Raw genomic sequence first — 20,880 nt, forward strand, 5'->3', positions numbered from 1 at the left:
ACTCAAATATACAAGGAGTTAAAGCAATTGTATAAAAAATCAAGCCATTCCCCAATTGATAAATGGGCAAGAGACATGAATAGGCAATTTTCAGGTAAAGAAATCCAAAGTATCAATAAGCACATGAGAAAGTGTTCTAAATCTCTAATAATTAGAGAAATGCAAATCAAAACAACTCTGAGGTATCACCTCACACCTAGCAGATTGGCTAAAATGAAAGAAGGGGAGAGTAATGAATGCTGGAGGGGATGTGGCAAAATTGGGACATTAATGCATTGCTGGTGGAGTTGTGAACTGATACAACCATTCTGGCTGGCAATATGGAACTATGCTGAAAGGGCTATAAAAGACTGCCTGCCCTTTGATCCAGCCATACCATTGCTGGGCTTGTACCCCAAAGAGATCATAGATAAACAGACTTATATGAAAATATTTATAGCTGTGCTTTTTGTGGTGGCAAATTGGGGAATGGCTGAACAAATTGTGTTATCTGATGGTGATGGAATACTATTGTGCTCAAAGGAATAATAAACTGGAGGAATTCCAGGTGAACTGAAAAGACCTCCAGGAACTGATGCAGAGTGAAAGGAGCAGAGGCAGAAGAACATTGTACACAGAGACTGATATACTATAGTAAAATCGAATGTAATGGACTTCTGTACCAGCAGAAAGCCAGTTCTGAGGGATTTATGGTAAAGAACACTACCCACATTCAGAGGAAGAACTGCATGAGAGGAAACATATAAGAAAAACAACTGCTTGAACGCATGGGTTGAGGTGTACATGATTGGGGACGTGGACTCGAAACTACCACACCAATGCAACTATCAACAATTTGGAAATAGGTCTTGATCAATGACACATGTTAAAACCAGTGGAAATGTGCGTCGGCCATGGGTGGGGGGAGTGCGGGGGGTGAAGGGGAAAATAGGAGCATGAATCATGTAACCATGTTAAAAATGAATATTAATAAATGATTAAAAAATAGGTGACGGACACACAAATGACACACACACACATATATTTTAAATCTCTCTCTTTCTCTCACACATACACACACACACACACACACATTTAAATCCTTAACTTCTGTGTATTGGCTCCTAGGTGGAAGGGTGGGTAAGGGGGGGTTAAGTGACTTGCCTAGGGTCACACAGCTAGGAAGTGTCTGAGGCCAGATTTGAGTCCTGGACCTCCCGTCTCTAGACCTGGCTCTCAATCCACTGAGCTACTCAGTTGCCCCCAATCATATATATTTTTTAATTTGGCTACTCTTTGTTATGGTTAACTCTACTGATTTGTTGCAAGATTTTTTTCCCCATTCTTTTTCTGTGAGTTTTTAATTAGGCAAGTTTTTAATTAGATAATGAAACATTAGAATTAGAAAAAATTTCCTGAAATTACTTTTCAGAAGTACAATGATTATGAAGCACATAGACCTTATTGTCTCAAAAGATGGCACATATGTGGGTGTATAATGTGATATAATGTGATAATGTATGTGAATTTAGAAAATTACAAATTAACACTATGTTGTACAGTATTTTTATTTATTTTATTAATATTTCCCAATAACATTTTAATCCTATTTTCAGTAAACTCATGGCCTGTGGTCCAAGTTTGACATTTCTACTCTATAGTATCTAAGACGGAAAACTGGGTAGAATGGAAATCTTACATGGGATACAGGTATTTCTTGTATTCAGAAACTCTCTTGTGCTTGAGACAAATTCTTTGGCAGTGATGAAATAAAGAAAATATCCTACTCCATATTAACTGACCCTTTTGAACTCTGATATTCCAATGTGGCAAGCTTGAAAAACTTTTGAAATGATTTAAGCATTCTTCTTTGCAGAAGAGTGAGCAACACTGCATTAGCTGGAAGTCAATTTACCTTAGAGTAGATGGCCAAAGATATAAGTGACTCAACCAAATAAAGGTTGCAAACCAGAATTAACCTGGCATGCAGTACTAAGGAACACCTGGCATATGATGACATGTATACATCTATTAGAGAGCCTAAGCCTTTCAAAGTTGTTTGCTCTTACAAGATTGTTGTTATCAGATAACTGTTGTCACTCTGCTCATTTCACTATCAGTTCATACAAGACTTCCTAGGTTTCTCCAAAATCATCCCTTGTATCACTTCTTATGAAACAGAAATATTCCTTTATATTCATATTTGTTTAGTGATTCTTCCAATTGATAGTCAATTAGTTTCTAGTAGTTTTGCCCCCATAAAGAAGTTGCTATATTTTTGTAAGTATGGGTATTTTTCCCGTTTCTCTAATGTCATTGGGAATACAGGTCTAATTCTCTTTTTAATTAAAAAAAAGTATTGGTAATTTGTTCACCTTCATTTTCAAATCTATTTCAAACTCCCTTCCCCAAACCAGTGAGCCACCCCTTGTGACAAAGGGAAAAAAATAAAGAGAAAAAAACTGTTTAGAAAAACCAACAAACATATCAAATGAGTCTGATAGTATATGTAGTGTTCCACACCTATGGTTCCTCACTTCTGTAAAGAAGAGAAGGAGTTTCACTTTCTCATTTCTCTTTAAGGAAAAGTCTGGCCATTACAATAGCATTACAATTTCATACAATTGGAATTTTTAAAAAGGTCATCTTAAACTGAGAATCTCAAGTAGGATCATAACTTTCTTTTTGAGAAAAAAAGAAAAAAAGATGATGTTTTCCAGCCCTAGTTATTATGCTTTTAGTATATTTTCATTTGTTTTTGTTACCCACTAAATAGTGGTATCATGCCTAAGTGCTATGCACTAAGAAATACACACATACATACAAACATGCTTTTTTCATATGCTTATGTTCTCACAGTATTTATAATGCCCATTCTTGAAAACACTTGAAAAAATCACTAGATAAAGGATAAATATGTTAAATGTTTTTTTTTTAAACTATAGGCATCTTCTTCAAAAATAGAACATATTATTATCAATTTACGAACTAGCCTCAATTTCATCCTTAGGACAAGGGGTTTAAGTTGTAAGTTTTCAATTAGATCAGCTAAATACCACAGCTTTCAGATGTTCTTCATTTTAATTTTTTAACATTTTGGTGGTAGAGCTTCAGGTATAGTTTTGATAACAAAGAAGGTTAAAGGGAAAGGTGTTACTTCAGACTTTCAAATTATTAAGAAATCATATGTATATTATGGATTAAGTTTAACACAGGAGATCCAGGGATACTAGTGCCACTGAGGATATAGCCGAAGGATGGGCCAGAGGGAATGAAGGAAAATGGAGAATGAAGGTGTCAATCACCTGGACACAGGACTCTTGGTAGGTGAGACTGCTTCATTTGCTGATGACAAAACTTACCTATTTGGTTAATCTGGTTTCAAGTGTTAAACTTCAATGGATTCAAATAAAGGTAATACTGAACCCAAATTCTGAATATGGCAAATAATCAAAAGCGGACATAATTTAAAATTAGTGTTCAGTCATTCTCATGTGCTATTTTGACATCTTGCAATCTCTCATTTGCTTATTTTTGTAGTAGTTCAACAGTCCTCCTGACAAACACATCTCATTCCATTTTACTAAGTCTGGGAAAGTGAATCTAAATCTGGTCTACTAAAGATGGCCAATTCTGTTTGCAAAAAACCAGTTTTGGTTTCCTGAACACCCAGTTCTGATTTATTATTCAATTCTGACCTGAAACATTACAGTAAAAACTCTCTTTTACTGTCATGGACCAAGATAGCCTCTGGCTATTAATTGTCTGAAAGAGACTCAGCAATAGATTGTTTTGCATAATAGGTTACCCAATTCATTTAAGAAATCTACACTGAAAGTCTGAGGTCTCAAGGAACTTCCATTCTCCAAGGAAAATAATTTATGCATATGACAGTTCAGAGAAGTAAGGTACTGGTTTTAGAGAATGATCTAATACTACTTTACCTGAGAGTATATGGAAAGGCTTTCTGGAGAAGGTAGTACCAGAGCTGAGACTTGAAGTAAGAGAAAGGTTTTAATAGGTAAGGATGGAGAGTGCATTCAACACAGGTGGAGATGCGCTTATGAATAAAAAATGCCAGGATAAGATTGACTGGTATCTAATTTGGCTAGAATTTAAAATGTATGAAGGTGAATAATGTGAAATAAGGCTAGAAAGGAAGGTTTGTACAAAATATATCAATGAAGAAAAGGGAAAGGAAGAGAAAAAACATCTACTATGGGCTGGGTAATATGCTAAGTCTTTTTCACAAATATCTCATTTGATCCTCACAACAATCCTGTGAGGTAGATGCTGTTTTTGTAGCCATTTAATAGTTGAAGAAATTGAGGTAAACAAAGGTTAAGTGACTTGCATAGGTTACACAACTATTAAGTGTCTGAGGCCAAATTTGAACTCGGGTCTTTCTGACTCTAGGTGCTCTATCTATTGCACCACCAGCTTCCTCTAGGATGAGAAATTTCTAAACATATTGTAAACTTTATATAATTTGCTGACTGCGATCCTCAACAAAACACAAAAGGTTATAAAGAACCAAGATTAGCTTTCAAAAGTGCACTGAATATACCTGTTAATGAAACATGAGCAGAGACATAATAAAAAGGGGAAAAAAACCATAAGCATAAATGAGGCTATAAATAAAAGTGTTTCAGAAATATCACTGGGCTTGAGAAATAAACAATCATTTGTTATGCTTGGTGGAGCAAGGGTACATACTAGAACCATTTAGATGCCTGTTGAATATTATGCTCATATATTCAGTGTAGCTAAATAACCTGGTTTGGACAGATGAATAATTGGAATGGCATTTGACAAAGGCCTCACTCTGGCTGTACCCTTTAGCTCAGTTGAAAGCAACAAGAGTTCATCTCATCTAGCCCTTCTTACAGCTTTAAAAAAGTAACACATATTATTCATCAGAACCTTATGGGACAGGGAGAAAGGCCAAAGTGGTAAATCAACAGAATCTGTTAAGAGTTTCTAAATTATTGATTTTATGCTAGATCCTTTGGCAGCCCAGGATCTATCATCTACAACTAGTACAGTTTCTGAAAGCCCTGGCTGATGACATGAAAATCCAAGATTCTTAGAGTTCTTGCATTCCCTTAAAATGGTGTGGTTGCATCATTTTCCAAAAGAAGAAAGGCCACTCTTAATTTTGCTTGCCTACAATCACTGAAAAGAAAATAGCTACTTTTCTTTTGGTGCTTATTCTGATTAAATTGTTTTTTTTTCAACTCTAGACTTAACAGAGTGGTACAAAGTATATGTACTTTATCTCTCTGCAAAGAATATTTCTATGCTTGTGATGGTAATGGCTAACAAATGTCCAAATATACTACGCCCTGGACTGTTCGGGAATAATATAAGTCAATTGTTCTTTTCCCCACATTTATTTTTGATACTTACAAAGCTATTTGGTGTAGTGTAGAAAGTAATGTATTTGGAATCAGAAAGGACCTAGTTTCAAATTCTGCCATAAATCTGCTCACTATGAGTGACCTTGAGCAAGTCACTGGTCTGAGTTACAATTTCTTTTGTCTGAAATATGGAGAAATGACATTTATGCTAGTGAACCCACAAGATTAATGTGAAGGTCAAATGAGATAATGTAGGGTGGATAGCATTTGGGTGAAGATGAAAGGAAATAGCAACAGAGATGATAATGTCATCAAAGTATATTTGAGACTACTTAGAAAGAAGGAGAAAACCACTGAAGAATTTGGGAAATATATCATAATCCTGGCACAGATCATATGTAGTATGTAGTATGTTGTAGTAATGGGGAATTTGAATTATCTAGTTATATGCCAGAGTTCTCTGAGAAAAGCAGAATAGTAAATAATTTCTTGGTTTGACTTACTGTAAAGTTTATCTTTCTAAAGCTAGAATCAATCAGAGTCAAGAAACATTTATTTAGCTTTGCTATATGCCAGGTACCATGCCAACCTCTGGGGATACAAAGAAAGGTATAAGATGTTCTCTACCCTCAAGGAGCTTGCAATTTAATGGAAGAAGGCAACACATAAAAAGAAGCTGAAAAGCTGGAGGCAAGTAGAGTGATGAGGGAGAGACTAAGTCCTGCAGTCAGGGTGGGAAAGGATCTGAGGAGTGAATTTCAGAATTGATGTCATCTTGCAGAATGATGAGATAGTAGCAATCATAAAGTTCAAAAAAGGGGTCATGTGAGAAATAATGAAGTGAATTCCCTAGGTGCTTGTCTCAAGCTGAGGATCTAGAAGCAGCTCCCACATGCTTGCCCTGCCCCTCTCCAACCAGGGAGAGGGAGAGACTGAGGAGGTATGAGTTTCAGAGTTGATTTCTTCTTGAAGAATAAAAGAACAATGAAGAAAATGACTATTTTGTATCACTAATAGGAATAGTAGATTGTTGAAGAAGAAATGATAGGCACATTGCGGAGAAATGTCCCCCATTCCATCTCAGAATTTTTGAAGGAAAAGGAAAAGAAAGTTGGTCATAGCCTAGCATGCAATCTAGATTTTGGAAAAGCAGATTTATGGTTTTAGAGAAAGGTTAAATATAATCCCATCAGTTCAGAAAGAATAGGAAATTCTAAGAAATTAAATTTTGGACATAAAGAAAAACAATTCCTATGAGAAATGGGGAGTTTTGTCTAATAGGATTGTTGTGAATGAACATAGAACTCAACAACCAACTTAGACTTAAAAAATACAATATTATTACACCATAGGATTAGGCAAGAACAACTGTCTCAACTTTCAAAATAAGGAAGAGGCTAGTTGGATATTGCTAATTATAGGCTAGTGATTATGATGTGGATTCCTGGAAAAACCTAAAATGAATTATTAAAGAGATGGGTTGGACCAGATGACCTTGATTTGACTACCAAATTCTGGTTTAGTGCTTCCAAAACAAGAGCCAGCATGGTCTTATTAAGAAGAGTTTTAACAGACTAATCTCATTTTCCTTTTTTTTCTTTTTTTTTGACAGGGTTACTAGAATAAGGAGCTGCTGTACTTAAAGATTATCTAGATTTTCGTGAAGTACACATCAAGGTCTCACTATTCTTGGAATCAAGCTAGAAGAATGTGGGCTGAATGTGGGCTAAATAAGAGTACAATGAGGTATTTTTATTATTAATTAAATAGTTATGCACAAAGAGCATTTAATGGTATAATGTCAACTTGCAAAGAAATCTCTAGTGGACTGGTTTTAGGAATCTGTGCTAGGTCCTGTGCAGTTTAAAATATTGATCCATAACTGAGAAATGCAAAATGTCATGCTTATTTAAGAATTAATAGATGAGGGGACAGCTGGGCGGCTCAGTGATTGAGAGCCAGGCCCAGAGACGGGAGGTCCCAAGGTTCAAATCTGGCCTCAGATACTTCCTAGTTGTGTGACCCTGGGCAAGTCACTTAATCCTCATTGCCTAACCCTTACACAGTATTAATTCTAAGATGGAAGGTAATGGTTTAAAAAAAATAAAAAGAATGAGCAGATGAAATAAAGCTACCTGGGATAAGTAACATGTTGGATGATAGAATTAGGTTTATAAAGCACTTAGCACAGTGCCTAGCACATAGTAAAACAGTATATAAATGTTAGCTATTATTATAGCTATTATGAAAAAAAGATCTCACTTGGCTAGAATATTGAAATTTTATTTTTTTAGAAAAATTTTCCATGGTTACATGATTCATGTTCTTACTCTCCTCCCCCCTCCCAAACGCCGCACCCCCCCCCCCCAGCCGACTCACATTTCCACTGGTCTGGCTAGAATACTGGATTGAAACCAAGAAGATGATTAACTGGGAGAAACATAAAGTCTTACACTTTGGTTCAAAAACCCAGTAAATCCAGTTTCCCAAATGTAAGTTGTAACTAGAGAGGAGTTTGTATGGAAAAGATGTGGGGATTTGAAAGATCTTTTTGTAGGAGTAAAGACATGAAAATTAAGGGGCTATCCATAAATGATGGCTGAACAAGTTATGGTATATGAATGGAATAGCAGTGTTCCATATGAACATGGTTCTTATGGCATAAGGTTATGATGGTGAACCTATGGTACGTGTACTAAAGATGGCATTCAGAGACCTCTCTGTGGGCACCCCTGGCTTGGCTGACTGGGAGTCTAGCCCCACCCCCAAATGCAGGGAGTGGGGCATTCTAGCCTTTCTCTACCATTGCAAGAGCTGGGCGAGGCTGAGTGTGGTTGAGTGCAGTGGGCCCCAAGTGGTACAGCCAGCCCTGCCCCTGAGTGGTGCAGCTGATCCTGCCCCCAAGAGGAGCTGTTGGCCCTGAGGAGTGTGGCCCTGATCCCCAAACATGAGGGAAGGGTATGGGGCACTGGAGCCTTCCAGTAGAGCTTGGCCCTGCCCCCTAAAGAAGGGGTGGGTGGGGCACTGTATTCAGTCGGGGGGGGGGTCATGCTGTTGGGGTATGGTATGGGCATGCAGTCTATGGGAATGGGTGGGTCCCTAACAGGTTCCAAAAGGGCATCACTGACATAAGGGATGGGTTCAGAGAAACTTGTGAAGTCTTGTAGGAACAGAATGAAGTGCAAAGAAGAGAAGAACAATTTATTTGATAACAACAGTATAAAGACAAACAACTCTGAAAACCTTAAGTCCTCTATAGGGCAATGGAATAACTAATCACAATTATGGAGGCCTATTAATGAAACATTCTAACCATCTTCTGTCAGAATGGTGATAGACTGAAGATGCAGAGTCAGACATACAACTGTGGACACAACCAATGTATGAATGTTTTGCTTGACTGTCAATCTATTACAAATGTTTTATTGTTTTCCTTGCTTCCCCCTGAACCCTCACAGGTAAGAGTGGGGACAGAAATAAATGTCACTAATTTAAAAAAATCTAAAAACTAAACTGAAAACAAGAGTTAGCATTTATAGTAGTGAGCATTTGTGTAGAGCTTTAAAGTTTGCAATTCACTACCTATGCTATCTCATTTGATTCTCACAACAACCCTGTGAGAGACAGGTATAATTATACCGTTTTTATAGATGAAGAAATAGAGGCTCAAAGAGGTTAAAAGACTTGCCAAGGATTATACCATAAAGGGTGAGGCAGGACTTCTATCTTCCTGACACCAAGCATAGCACTCTACATACTGAGACATTTAGCTAATATCTTAACAAAATAAAAAAAAATACATACAAAACACCCCTCCCCCCAATACAATTAAATAAAACAAAACACAATCTAGGAGTATTGGTTGATTGAGAATTCAATATAAGTTAATGGCAGTAGCCAAAAAAAATTGGTAACCCCGTTTTCTTGAAGACTATGTCAGTGGCGAGCAAGTTCAGGCAAACTTTATCAAGCTACTGACTATCACATTCCATACATAAAGAATAGTTAGTGAGTAGGTTCAGAGTTGGGGATGGAATGTCTTGTTTGAGGAACTGCAAAGAAGTCAGTTTCACTGGATCAGAGTATATGAAGAGAGAGATAGGGGAATGTAAGACATAAAGACTGGAAAGGTGTATGTTGGGGAGACAAGTTATAAAGGTCTTTGAACACCCAACAGAGGACTTTATATTTAGTCTTGGAGGTGATATTTAAGCTGCTAGAGTTGAGACTGGGTGACATGGTTGGAGCTGGACTTTGAGAAAATCAGTTTGGAGGTTGAGTGGAGGGACGGGCTTGAGATTGCCCATAAGTGGACAATAAGAATGGAGAAGGTACAATACCATATGAAGACTTGTTGGAACCTTTAACCTGGAGAAAACTTGGCAGGGGAGAAGGGAAAGGGAAAGGATAGGAGAGAGAGAAAGAGAGACAGAATGATCATGTTAACTATCTTGGAAGTATATGAATGACCATAACCTAGAAGAGAGATATTAGATCAGTTCTGTTTTGCTCTTGAGGACAAATTGAAGAGCAACTGTTGGGAGTTTTAAAGGAGATTTAGAAAAGCTCTAAGACAATATTTTTTAGAGAAATACAGAAGAAAACAACTGTGAGGTACCACCTGAAGCCTATCAGATTGGCTAACATGAAAAGGAAAATGACAAATGCTAGAGGGAACATGGAAAAAAAGGTAGAGTCGTGAACCGGGTCCAACCATTCTGGAGAATAATTTGGAACTATGTCCAAAGGGCTATAAAACTTTGCATAATAAATAAAATAATATGACTGTGATAGAATGTTATTTGCTATAAGAAATGATGAGAGGGATGGTTTGAGAAAAACTTGGAGAGACTTACATGAACTGATGCATAGTAAAGTGAGAAGAACCAAGAGACGTTTGTATATAATAACTGTAATATTATAAAAATGATCAACTGTGAAAGACTTAGGTACTCTGACCAATACAATGATCTAAGGCAATTCTGAACAACTTATGATGAATAATGTATCCGCCTTCAGAGCCAGAACTGATGAATGCTGATTGCAAATTGAAGTATACTTTTTTTACTTTTTCATGCTTTGTTTTGTATGATTTCACATATATAAATGATATCACATTGCCTGCCTTCTCAATGGGTGGGGAAGGAGGCAGAAGGAGGGAGAGAATATGGAACTCAAATTTAAAAAAGTTAAAAATCAATAAATAATAATATTTTTAAAAAGTTGATTTAGGAAAAACTTGTTAATAATTAGACTATCCAAAAGAAGAATGGACTTCCTCAGAGGCAGTAGGTTTTCCCTCCTTGGAGATTTTCAAGCAGAATGAATAATTACTGGATATTTTGTAGATGGATTTTTTCCCCCAGATATGAGGTGGTCTAAATGACCTCAAGTCCCTTCAATCTGTGATTCTCTGATGTTCATGGAGTTAAGAGAGATCTGCAAAATAGATGGCCAAAATTCTATGCTACTAAACCAGTTTGTTAGAGATATCTCCCTGGGGTTTTACGTATTATTGCTGCTGTCCATTCTGGACTATGAAAAGTGTAGGTTGCCATATATGTTAAAGGGAAAATATCCACTTGTCCTCAGTGAGCCATCCTATTTAATTTTCAATCATTTGACACCAATGCCTTTTCATAGCATGGAAATATTCCTGGTTTCTCACTCTCTGTTAGTAGAGGGCAAGTTCTGGCAGATTCTGTTAAGCTCGTGATGTTTCAAATAGGGGTTCTGTGATTAACCGTTTATCTGTTGCATATGGATCAACCTGGCTAAATCTGCAGGGCTTTAATAGTAAGTTAGCTGAATGGCGATGAAGTTTTTGGTCAAAACAAATCATGAAGACCATCTAGGATAGCACAGAGAACTTGTGATCTGCATTAGTCAAGGAAATATCTATACTGAAAAAAGAAAAAGAATCTTAATAGATTTCTTCAGTAGAAAAAAAATTCCCCTTTCCATTCCTCAATTCTGAGAGTTAAAAAGAAGCAAGTCAAACATAGCATTTTAAGCATTACATGCACGGAGGCCCCACTTACCCTTCTGGATGATCTGCTGTGCTTGCTTTCTCACACGTGTGTTTCGTAGAAATCGCCACTCCCGTTCTTTTCTAATTTGGCTTTCTAAGTCATGTTCTTCTGGGATCTTTGGACAACAACAAAAAAGATGAAATCAAGCTCTGTGGTCTAAAGGAACATATAAAACAAGTCTTCATGTTTTCCTTAAATGCTAAAATGAATGACAGGGTTGGTTAATCTGGAGAAAATGGCATTTTGGTCAGAGCCAAAGTCTTTTGTTGTGTAGAAGCAGAGGGCAGAATAACTAGTGTTCAAAGGGCTTCATATTTTCAAGCCCTGTGATTAAGTAGCTAATATCCAAAGTAAAGTAAGAGAAAGTATATGCATGGGCAGCTTGACAGAGCCTCTAAGGTAGAGCCTGCATCTAGTGAATTTCAGACAGGGAAAACTGGGTTCAAATTCTAGCCTCAAATCTTAACTTGCCAAATAATACTGCAAAAGCTATTTTACCTTCTGGTCCAGAATCGTGTCATAGGGACTATCAACTTTCTAAGTTAAGAATTTTCTAAACCTCCAAATGCTAGACAAATATGAGCAAACATCATCATCAACATCTCCATGAACTCTTCTCATTTTTTTGGGGGGGGTTCAGTTATAAAGGGTCCAAGAACAAGTCATTTACATTATTTTGCTATTATTCTTTTATATTTAATCTTTTGGAGAGACTATTATACATATAGATAAAATATCTATTTTTAAAATTGAGGAAGAATACTGGGACATAAGAAATTTTTTAAAGGTTCTCTGAAAACACTTTTGGGATCAAATCCAGTAATAGATTGGGAATCAATGATGACATGATCTAGTTTCTACATGACTTTCATCTCATTTTGTAGGTCTCCACAGTTCAAAAACTTTTTCTTCTTATGTCATTTGGAGATTACACATATTCAGCATAGTGACAAATATTAAAAATAGTATTCTTAAGATTTTATGGATCAATGTTAAATTTGTGATATACTTAATGGCCTGACGCTAGTACAGTTTAATTCTTAAGAATATTTGGGGGTTTCTATTTGTACTTCAAGGATTTGTTATCTATTAGTTTATAAAGGACAGGGAAGTTCTGGAGTATCATTCTAGCCACCAGATCATATCTTTCTCGGTATTAATAGATGCTAAATTTTTGTAATCTATACAGTAACTGTATACTACACATATGTACATACTTCAGAGTTTCTACCATTTTACTGGATAATGTACATCAATAATGATGTGTTGATTAGTAGTGGTATAGAGTAGGTGAGACAGGTAGTGTGTGGTACAAGTTGGGGGAAAAATAAAAGGTAGGGGATGAGGTAGGAGGTGTCCTTTACTTCCCTCTTCTTGAGCTCTGCTACTGGTTTTACCTCCACTCAGCTTTTTCTTCTCAACCATTTCACGTCCCACAACCTCAAACTGTATTTAACATAGAGTTCTTCTTTTATTAGACACAAAGATGGTTATTCCCTGGAAAGTTATCCAAGGAGGTTTCCCTATATCAAGGCAATTTGTCACATATTTTCTTGTTTTCCTCTTAAACCAAAGGTAACTTGGGTAAGACCCTAGTTCTCTGGTGCAAAGTGAAGTAAGCATGCTATCCACCTACTGACATGGAAGTAATAGATACAAGATGCAGAACTGAGGCAAGCATGTTTTGCTTGACTACACATATTTTTTTACAAAAGTCCTGCCTCCAACACACATGCTGTGTGATTAGAGATAAGAAGAATCATTGTAGAAAGAAAGGCACCTTTGAGGCCATCAAGTTCAAATTCCTCTTTCTACAGAAGAGAAAACTGAGGCCAGGAAGGGCCTGAAATCACATAAGTAGTAAATAATCAGATAGAGGTGGGATATGATCTTGTGACACCATACCCAATGTACCATCTTAGTCTGTTTCTTCTATAAGGCGGGATAACAATAAAAAAAGTAGGACAAAATGAGAGAACTTTTAAAGATTAAAAAAAAATCTTAATATTATTATTAATATCTATGAACTTCCTTCTGAGGACTATAATCACAGATAATCACTTGACCTCCTTATTTCTTTAACTTTTTAAAATTTATTTTTATTTATTTTAAACCCTTAACTTCTGTGTATTGGCTCCTGGGTGGAAGAGTGGTAAGGGTGGGCAATGGGTGTCAAGTGACTTGCCCAGGGTCACACAACTGGGAAGTGTCTGAGGCCGGATTTGAACCCAGGATCTCCTGTCTCTAGGCCTCTCAATCCACTGAGCTACCCAGCTGCCCCCTTATTTCTTTAACTTTAATAAACTCTCTCAACTCCTTGTTTTTCATTTCAATAACTGTATTTGTGTAAATATGCCATTGCACACATGTATTAAGATTGTAGAATGGGCATTAGTCTTCTTAACAGGGTGGATAGTCAGTGTTTTCCACAAAGAAAACAATAAATCATGAATTAGGGTTCTGCTATATTCTTAAGGAAAATCATCTTTGGTCAGAAAAGACAGAAGGCATAGTTGCTCAGTTTTTCATTTTGATTTCATTTTCTCTGCCAAGGAGACTGCCTTTACTTTGGAAGAGGCAAAACAAAAATGATTAATAATGACATTGATATTCAAGATAAGCAGGGAGACTGCAAGAGAACACCTAGTTGTCCTTGATGTATTTAAGTTAGTTGACTTTTGTGTCAAGAAGTGTCCATTTCCAGTGTCCTTGTTTTTATTGACAATAACTGACATTTATGTACAATTTCCAAAGTACTTAATATAGCTGAATTACATATCCTTGGGTCCTGAAAGAACTGGCATATGTCATTGCTGAGCCATTGTCAGATATCTGAAAGATTATTGAAAATGAGAGAGGTGCCACAAGATGGAGATGGGCACATGTTCTTATTTTTAAAATTTGAGAGAACAGAGTCTACACTATAGCCTAGTGAGCCAGACTTGGATTATTGAGAAAATTCTAGATAGTAAGATGTGTTTTAGATGATAATAAAATTAGACTGATTCAGAAGTGGTTGAGTGACCAGAGTTAATTGTTCAATGTTAATGAAGGAGAAGATCTTCAGCCAAGAGGTTTGAGTTTGGCCTTGTGCTGTTCAATGTTCTTAATGATGACTTGAATAAATATATGGATGGCATACTCATCAAATCAAAAGCTGGGAAGATACAGTCAGGATCAAAAATACTGACAGGCTGAAATGGGCTAAATCTAATCAGAAAGAATTTAATAGGAGTAAGTATAAAGTCTTACACAGCAGTACAATAAATTAATTTCATAAGTATCAGATGGGAAGATGTGGTTGGAAGCAAGTGTTCTGAAAAAGATCTGGAGGTTTTAGATGACTGAAAGCTCAATAGGCATCAGCAGTGTGAGATGCCAGGTGATAAAGCTAATATGATTGAAGGCTGTTTTAAAAGGCTTGGATTTCAATATAGAGAAGTAATAGTTCACTTTAATTTGCTCTCATTAGACTTCATCCACAGTACTGTGTTGAGTGCTAGGTACCATGGTATTAAGGACATTGGTAAGCTAGAGAGTATCTAAGATAATAAAGATCCTTAAAGTCATGTTATATGAAGAGTAGTTGAAGGAGTTGGACATGTTTATTCACAAACGAGCAGATTCAGGGTGGGACAAGATAGCAGTTTAAAAAAAAAACATAGATCTTTTTTGAACATTGGTCCTTTGCAGGTAGCTACAATCTGATTTCTCAAGGTTGACAGCTACCTGGCATTTTGATCCTTTACTTTTGCTTTGTAGATGCCTTTGCTCCAAAGACTCCACATTTAATTCCTGCTTACCAGGTTGATCTGTTTGCTGCTGTTTAAATTCATTTTGCATGAATGCTCAGCATCCCATGGCTGAGCTACTCCTAAAAAACCTCCCAAACTCAGGTATTTATGTCAAAAAACTCCACTGGGACATTTATTAGTTAAGAAATATTCCCTAGTGGCACATGGGGCAGGGTGTGGATTTCTAACCATTGATTCTATTTTGTGACGAGCCAGTGTTTATTCAAAAAGAAATGACAAATGGCCAATAATATGGTACAATAAACAATCCTAGATAAAAAGTATTAAAACATGTGCAGGAGCTAGGATATTGCACTTTACTGAAAATCTGGTTTCTATGGGAATAAATTAGAGAAAGAGATCTAAAAGGCTGTTTCAACCAGGAAAGGGAGAGAGACATAAGAATTCTAAGTTCTTGGAACAGCATTTCCCTATGGTCCTGAAGCTGGATTATGCAGAGCATGTCTCTCTCTAGTAAGAGGGCACAGAATCACAGATGGTATAGCAGACTCTGAGAGTCTTAGTTTTTTAGCTCTGAAGAAAATGGAGTCAACATTTCTGAGGAATGAGGAACATAACACATTTTAGAAGATATATTCTAGATGGGAAGCACCAAACCCTGTCAGGAGTCTGTGGTCAGAGAAAAACTGCTAGCCTGCTCTTGTCACTTATTGGCACGGAGGGAGTCACCTCCCAGTGTAATAATTCTGTATAACCAAAGAGAACAGGGAAAATTGTAAGGGGAAGGTGAATGTAATAAAATTCTAATTTGTCTTGTGTATCTGATATTGTGGGACCAAGTATACTGACAGAGCAAGACTGCCTATGGAACATGCCTTTCCTTACTACTCTGGAGAAGTGCAAGGTGGGATCCGGATGAGCTTTCCTTTTTTGACCTTAACAGGCTGATAAAATGTACTTTTTCAACTGGGATTAAAAAACCTGTTCTGAGATTATAGTATATGACCACTACTGTTCAAGGTCTTGTTTGAATCAGATGGAACAAAGAAAACTAAAGAAGGAGGGAATAAGGAGAGAGAAAGAAAGGTAAAGAGGGATGGAAAGAGAATGGAGAGGTGGGTAGGGAGAGATAGAGAGACACACACACAGAGAAGAGAGAGAGGGAGAGAGGATGAGAGAAACAAAAGAAGACAGCAGACATAGAATCATTAGGGACATGAGGATTACTGAACAAGATGAAAAAAACCCAATGAAATTATTCAGTCAAATATTTCTATTCAATAGAATCCTTTAATCAAGCATTCTTTTTCCTCCTCCCCTCTGCCTCATTTTTCTTAGAGCTTTCTAGTAAACAAAAATCTAGTTTCAGCTTTCACTTAGCTACCCTCTAACTAGAGCTCCTGGAGGCATGTGGGTGTCTGTAATAGTGTTACACGATTAGGATCATGACACTCCACAGATTTCTAACACCTCTTGCCTTCTACTCAGACAGAAACCAATTACTATTCTGAAGTCTCCCACAGAGACACATCAGTTGAAAGCCAATGAAATTCATTTCCTTTAACTTTCTTGCCTGGCTCAAAGAACAGTTTGGAATTCAGGGAAAAGAGGAAAGCTAGAGCCTCCCTAGAGGATTTGTGGGGGAACATCAGTTCCCTATGTCCTTTCTGAGGAAAATATGCTATACAATATGGATTTGTGAGTCACAGAGACCAATTCCCCATTTGGTTCTACCATTCTAAAATGAAAGAAGTTCAAAGGATATGGAAGTCAGAGAAATGACTAAGTTCCATGGATATTAGGAATGAAAACAGCCCAATTCCTTATAATGCCAAGATAGTTAAGCTTCATGATCTACCGAGTTCTTTGAGATTCTTGTTGTGTAACATCCACCTAGTAGGCAATGATGTTTGCAATAAATGGAGAATGACTCTTCTATAGTTCAAAATACAAATGTTAAGCTTTTTCTTTGCTTTATAAACATGTATTATTTCTAGGATTTTAAAGAAAAAAGAGAAGGAAGAATTTTCCCATTTGCTCATCGGAATGCAATTTTTTTTGAGGATGATGGTTCTGTGTTTTTGTTAATCTATGCCATAGCTGACTTTATATCATGTAACATAAGCATCAGCTATAAACATTGTATGAGGGCAGTAACTTCACACTCTTCATTTTCATTTAATATTAAGTGAGAATGGTGAGTTGGTCAATGTAATAGAGACAAAAAAAGTGATTACCAAGTTAACAACCAACTTCAGGAACAGAATTGCAAAAGGACTTTATCATTTTACAGAGAAGGAAAACTGGATCTTTCAAAAACATTAAAAATGCCCAGCTCACAAGTTGGAATTTGAAACCAGTTCTTCTGACTCTGCAAATTAATGTTCTTCTCACTAATACCAAACTGATATCCAATATTATGCACATTTTTGTCCCCAATACTGTGGTTGCGTCTATTTTTTCCTACTTTTCAAGTATTTTATTGGAATTAGGGGGAAACCCTGAAGGGGAGGTCACTGGAGCTAATGTTATTTTCTGACAGACTAAGGCAAACATCTGGCAGACTCTGCAGCCATTATTTGTAACTTGTAGATTAGTCCCAAACCCATGAGAATCTTTATCACACAGCATCAAACAAAAGGAGAGCAAAACTCTTCTAGAACATAAACTATTGTTGTTCTGCAGTGCTTCATTAATACACCACTGAGCAATCACAATGGAATCTGCTTCTGCTAAACGTGTTTGATTTAATCACAAATAAATCAAGAGAACCCTGACTGTCTGAAACAAAGCCAATAATTTCTAATAGAAATTATTGACATAATTCCAGTTTACATGTTACCAGATCCTTTGCAGAGGATGGCAAGAACCTGATACCAGACAAAAGAATTGCAGCTGAAGATCACTTTGTGATCTTGTGAAGATGTGTGTGTGAGTGATATGACAATATCTGATTTACTCCATGAACTTGAGTAATGCTCTGTTTTTGAGAGGATGGAAAAGTTAGCCACTAGTGATCAAGTGGCCTAAATCAGGGACAGCAGAGTTAATGGGCACCCCTTTTCTCCTACTGTCTCTTTGGACAACATGAAAACACTATTCTAGTAGCCTCCCTCATGTCCTCACCTAACTGCATGTACACTAAATTAACTTTCATCAGAAAATAACTATATTTTTTTCTCCCTTACTCTGCTCTAGGTAACTAGCCAATTGCTTTTGCTTTCTTTCTGAATTGTTCAAGAAAGAATCAAAGCTTTTGTCTTCTAAAAATAGAGTGACATCGGTTAGGCTAATTAACATGATGTTGAAAACTCACAGCTAATTGAACTGTTGCAAAACAATCCTGACTTCCCCCAGTCTGTGTTATTAGCACTGCTATTCACTTAATCATTAAACCTGAGTCATCTTTGACTACCACTCTCTCTCAATCATCTCCTCTATCAAATCTATGGTCCTTCTAATTCTGTCAAATCCCCTGAAGTTAAACATTCCTTTCCATTCTCAGAGCCACCTCAATCTTATGCCCTCTGCTTCCAGTGAGCTATGTATTCTTACTACTCCCAGGTTTCCAGGTTTACTTCACTCCAATTTAGCCTTCCCATTTCTGCCAAGTGAATCTTTGTTATTTGATTTTGTCATTTCCATACTTAAAACTCAAGTGTAAATTCCTTTTTTAACTGACTTTTTTTTTTAATTTTTTTTTTAAACCCTTGTACTTCGGTGTATTGTCTTATAGGTGGAAGATTGGTAAGGGTGGGCAATGGGGGGTCAAGTGACTTGCCCAGGGTCACACAGCTGGGAAGTGTCTGAGGCTGGATTTGAACCTAGGACCTCCTGTCTCTAGGCCTGACTCTCACTCCACTGAGCTACCCAGCTGCCCCTTTAACTGACTTTTAAAGTTTAAACTGATACAGCTCATCACATCACAACACACTTTGCTCCAGTCACACTTGTTTACTTGCCATTCCTCAAATACACCTCAGTTTCTTGCCTTTACTCCTGGAGTACCTTCTACTAATAATCATTTTTTGAGTTCTTCTGTATTTTAAAAGACTCAGCAAAATGTCACCACCTCTATGAAGCCTCCCTTGACACTTCCTGAATCAGAAAATAGCTTTTAATGTCCTAGTAGAGTGCTTGTCTGATCATGCTATTTTTTAATTAAAATTATTTATCATCTTTCTTACTAGACAAAAGTGCCTGCCATAAGTGAAAGGTTGTGGATTATGATAACAGTGGCTCAGACAGCACTTTAAAGTTTACAAAGTTTTTGTTCACAATGACCTTAGGAGATCTGGTAAGCGGCACAGCTAGGTAGTATAATGAATAGAGTGCTAAGCCTGGAGTCTGTAAGATATGAGTTCAAATATTGCCTCAGATACTAGTCATGTGACCTTTGACACATCAATAACATGTCAGCCTGAGCTCTCTCATCTGTAAAATGAGGATAATAAGAGGACCTATCTCATGGAACTCTTGTGAAAATCAAATAAGATAATATCTATAAAGCGCTTAGCAAATTACCTGACACATAGTAGGTACTTAATAAGTGTTCTTTCTCTTCTTTCCTTCCCTTATGAAGTAGATAGAGTAAGTATTTTTATCCTCATTTTAAAGATGAGTAAACTGAGACCCAAGAGAGGCTAAATATTTTCTAGGATCATAGAGCTACTCTACTTTAGAGCCAAGATTCAGACAAACCTAAGTATCTTGACTCTAAGTCTACCATGCTGCCTCTCATCTGCACAACCATCCACACACCCAACACTATCATCACCACCACCATCACCACAGTTGGATTTGTACCCAGTAGATCTCTAATAAATGTTTGTTAAAATTAAATTAAAATAGTCCAGTGCAATTTTATGGTTCTGACACATCAGGAAAACTTGAGCTAATAATTATCAAGTTTCCTAATGCATGTCAGTTGCATGCAAATGAGATGGTTTCCAGCCCCATAAGATGAAAGAAATGAGGACGTAAGTCAATAAAAATTCTAATGAAAAATGGACAGAAGCTCAGAAGCTCAGAGTTGTGGGGATGGGAATGAGAGGGTGAGATCTGAGGGGATCATCTAGTTCAACCTATAAATGGACAACACATTGAAATAAACAGTTATCTAACCTTGGCTTGAAGACTTCCAGTGAAAAGAAAATATTTAATTTCAGAAGTAGCCCAATTCACTTGTGGATAACTCCAACTGATTGGAAGCTTTTCCTTACATTGAGCTTGAATTTGTCACTTTGATTTCTACCATTTTTCCTAGTTCTGTCCCTAGGAACATAAACTATGTACAAGTTGGGATTGCCCATAGTCTGATCAGCATGGTAGGTCCCTAACAGTTTTGTATTTCTTGGAGTACTCATCCTCTTAGTCATTAGAAGATATAATTTTGAGAGTTGTTGGAAAAAATTAAGATGTTAATTAAGAATTTCTGTTGATGTGGAAACCAATCTACCTTCAAGCTTGTTCAGTGTTTTGGGATTTTCCTAAATATTTCTGAAGGGTGTACTTTTTTCCCCCAAAGACCACTAATGTTATACATGAAAAGAAATACAACTCTTGGTTATTTAAAATGGATGTATCAAATTTTATGGCACATTACCAGACTGTTGATTCCATAAGATTTTCCAAATATCTTGACAACAATGCAAATTTCAAACTTTACTATAAAGTGAATAGTTAAGTCTTAGTTCTAATATTTTATTCCGTTAAGGAAAACAAAAGATAACATCTCTCCCCATTATGAAATCA

General features: G+C 36.8%; 1 protein-coding gene across 2 annotated transcripts in view; it reads right to left on the reverse strand.

The window, feature by feature from the left end:
• Positions 1–20,880, reverse strand: part of RPTOR (regulatory associated protein of MTOR complex 1) — a 547,237-nt gene that overhangs the window by 52,983 nt on the left and 473,374 nt on the right. For both annotated transcript variants that reach the window (XM_044676205.1, XM_044676204.1), the window contains one exon: positions 11,381–11,486. In XM_044676205.1, the coding sequence (XP_044532140.1) occupies positions 11,381–11,486 (106 nt within the window). The remainder of the gene's footprint in view (positions 1–11,380; positions 11,487–20,880) is intronic.

This window comes from Gracilinanus agilis, chromosome 4 (genome assembly GCF_016433145.1).
Source record: "Gracilinanus agilis isolate LMUSP501 chromosome 4, AgileGrace, whole genome shotgun sequence".
NCBI classification, from domain to species: domain Eukaryota; kingdom Metazoa; phylum Chordata; class Mammalia; order Didelphimorphia; family Didelphidae; genus Gracilinanus; species Gracilinanus agilis.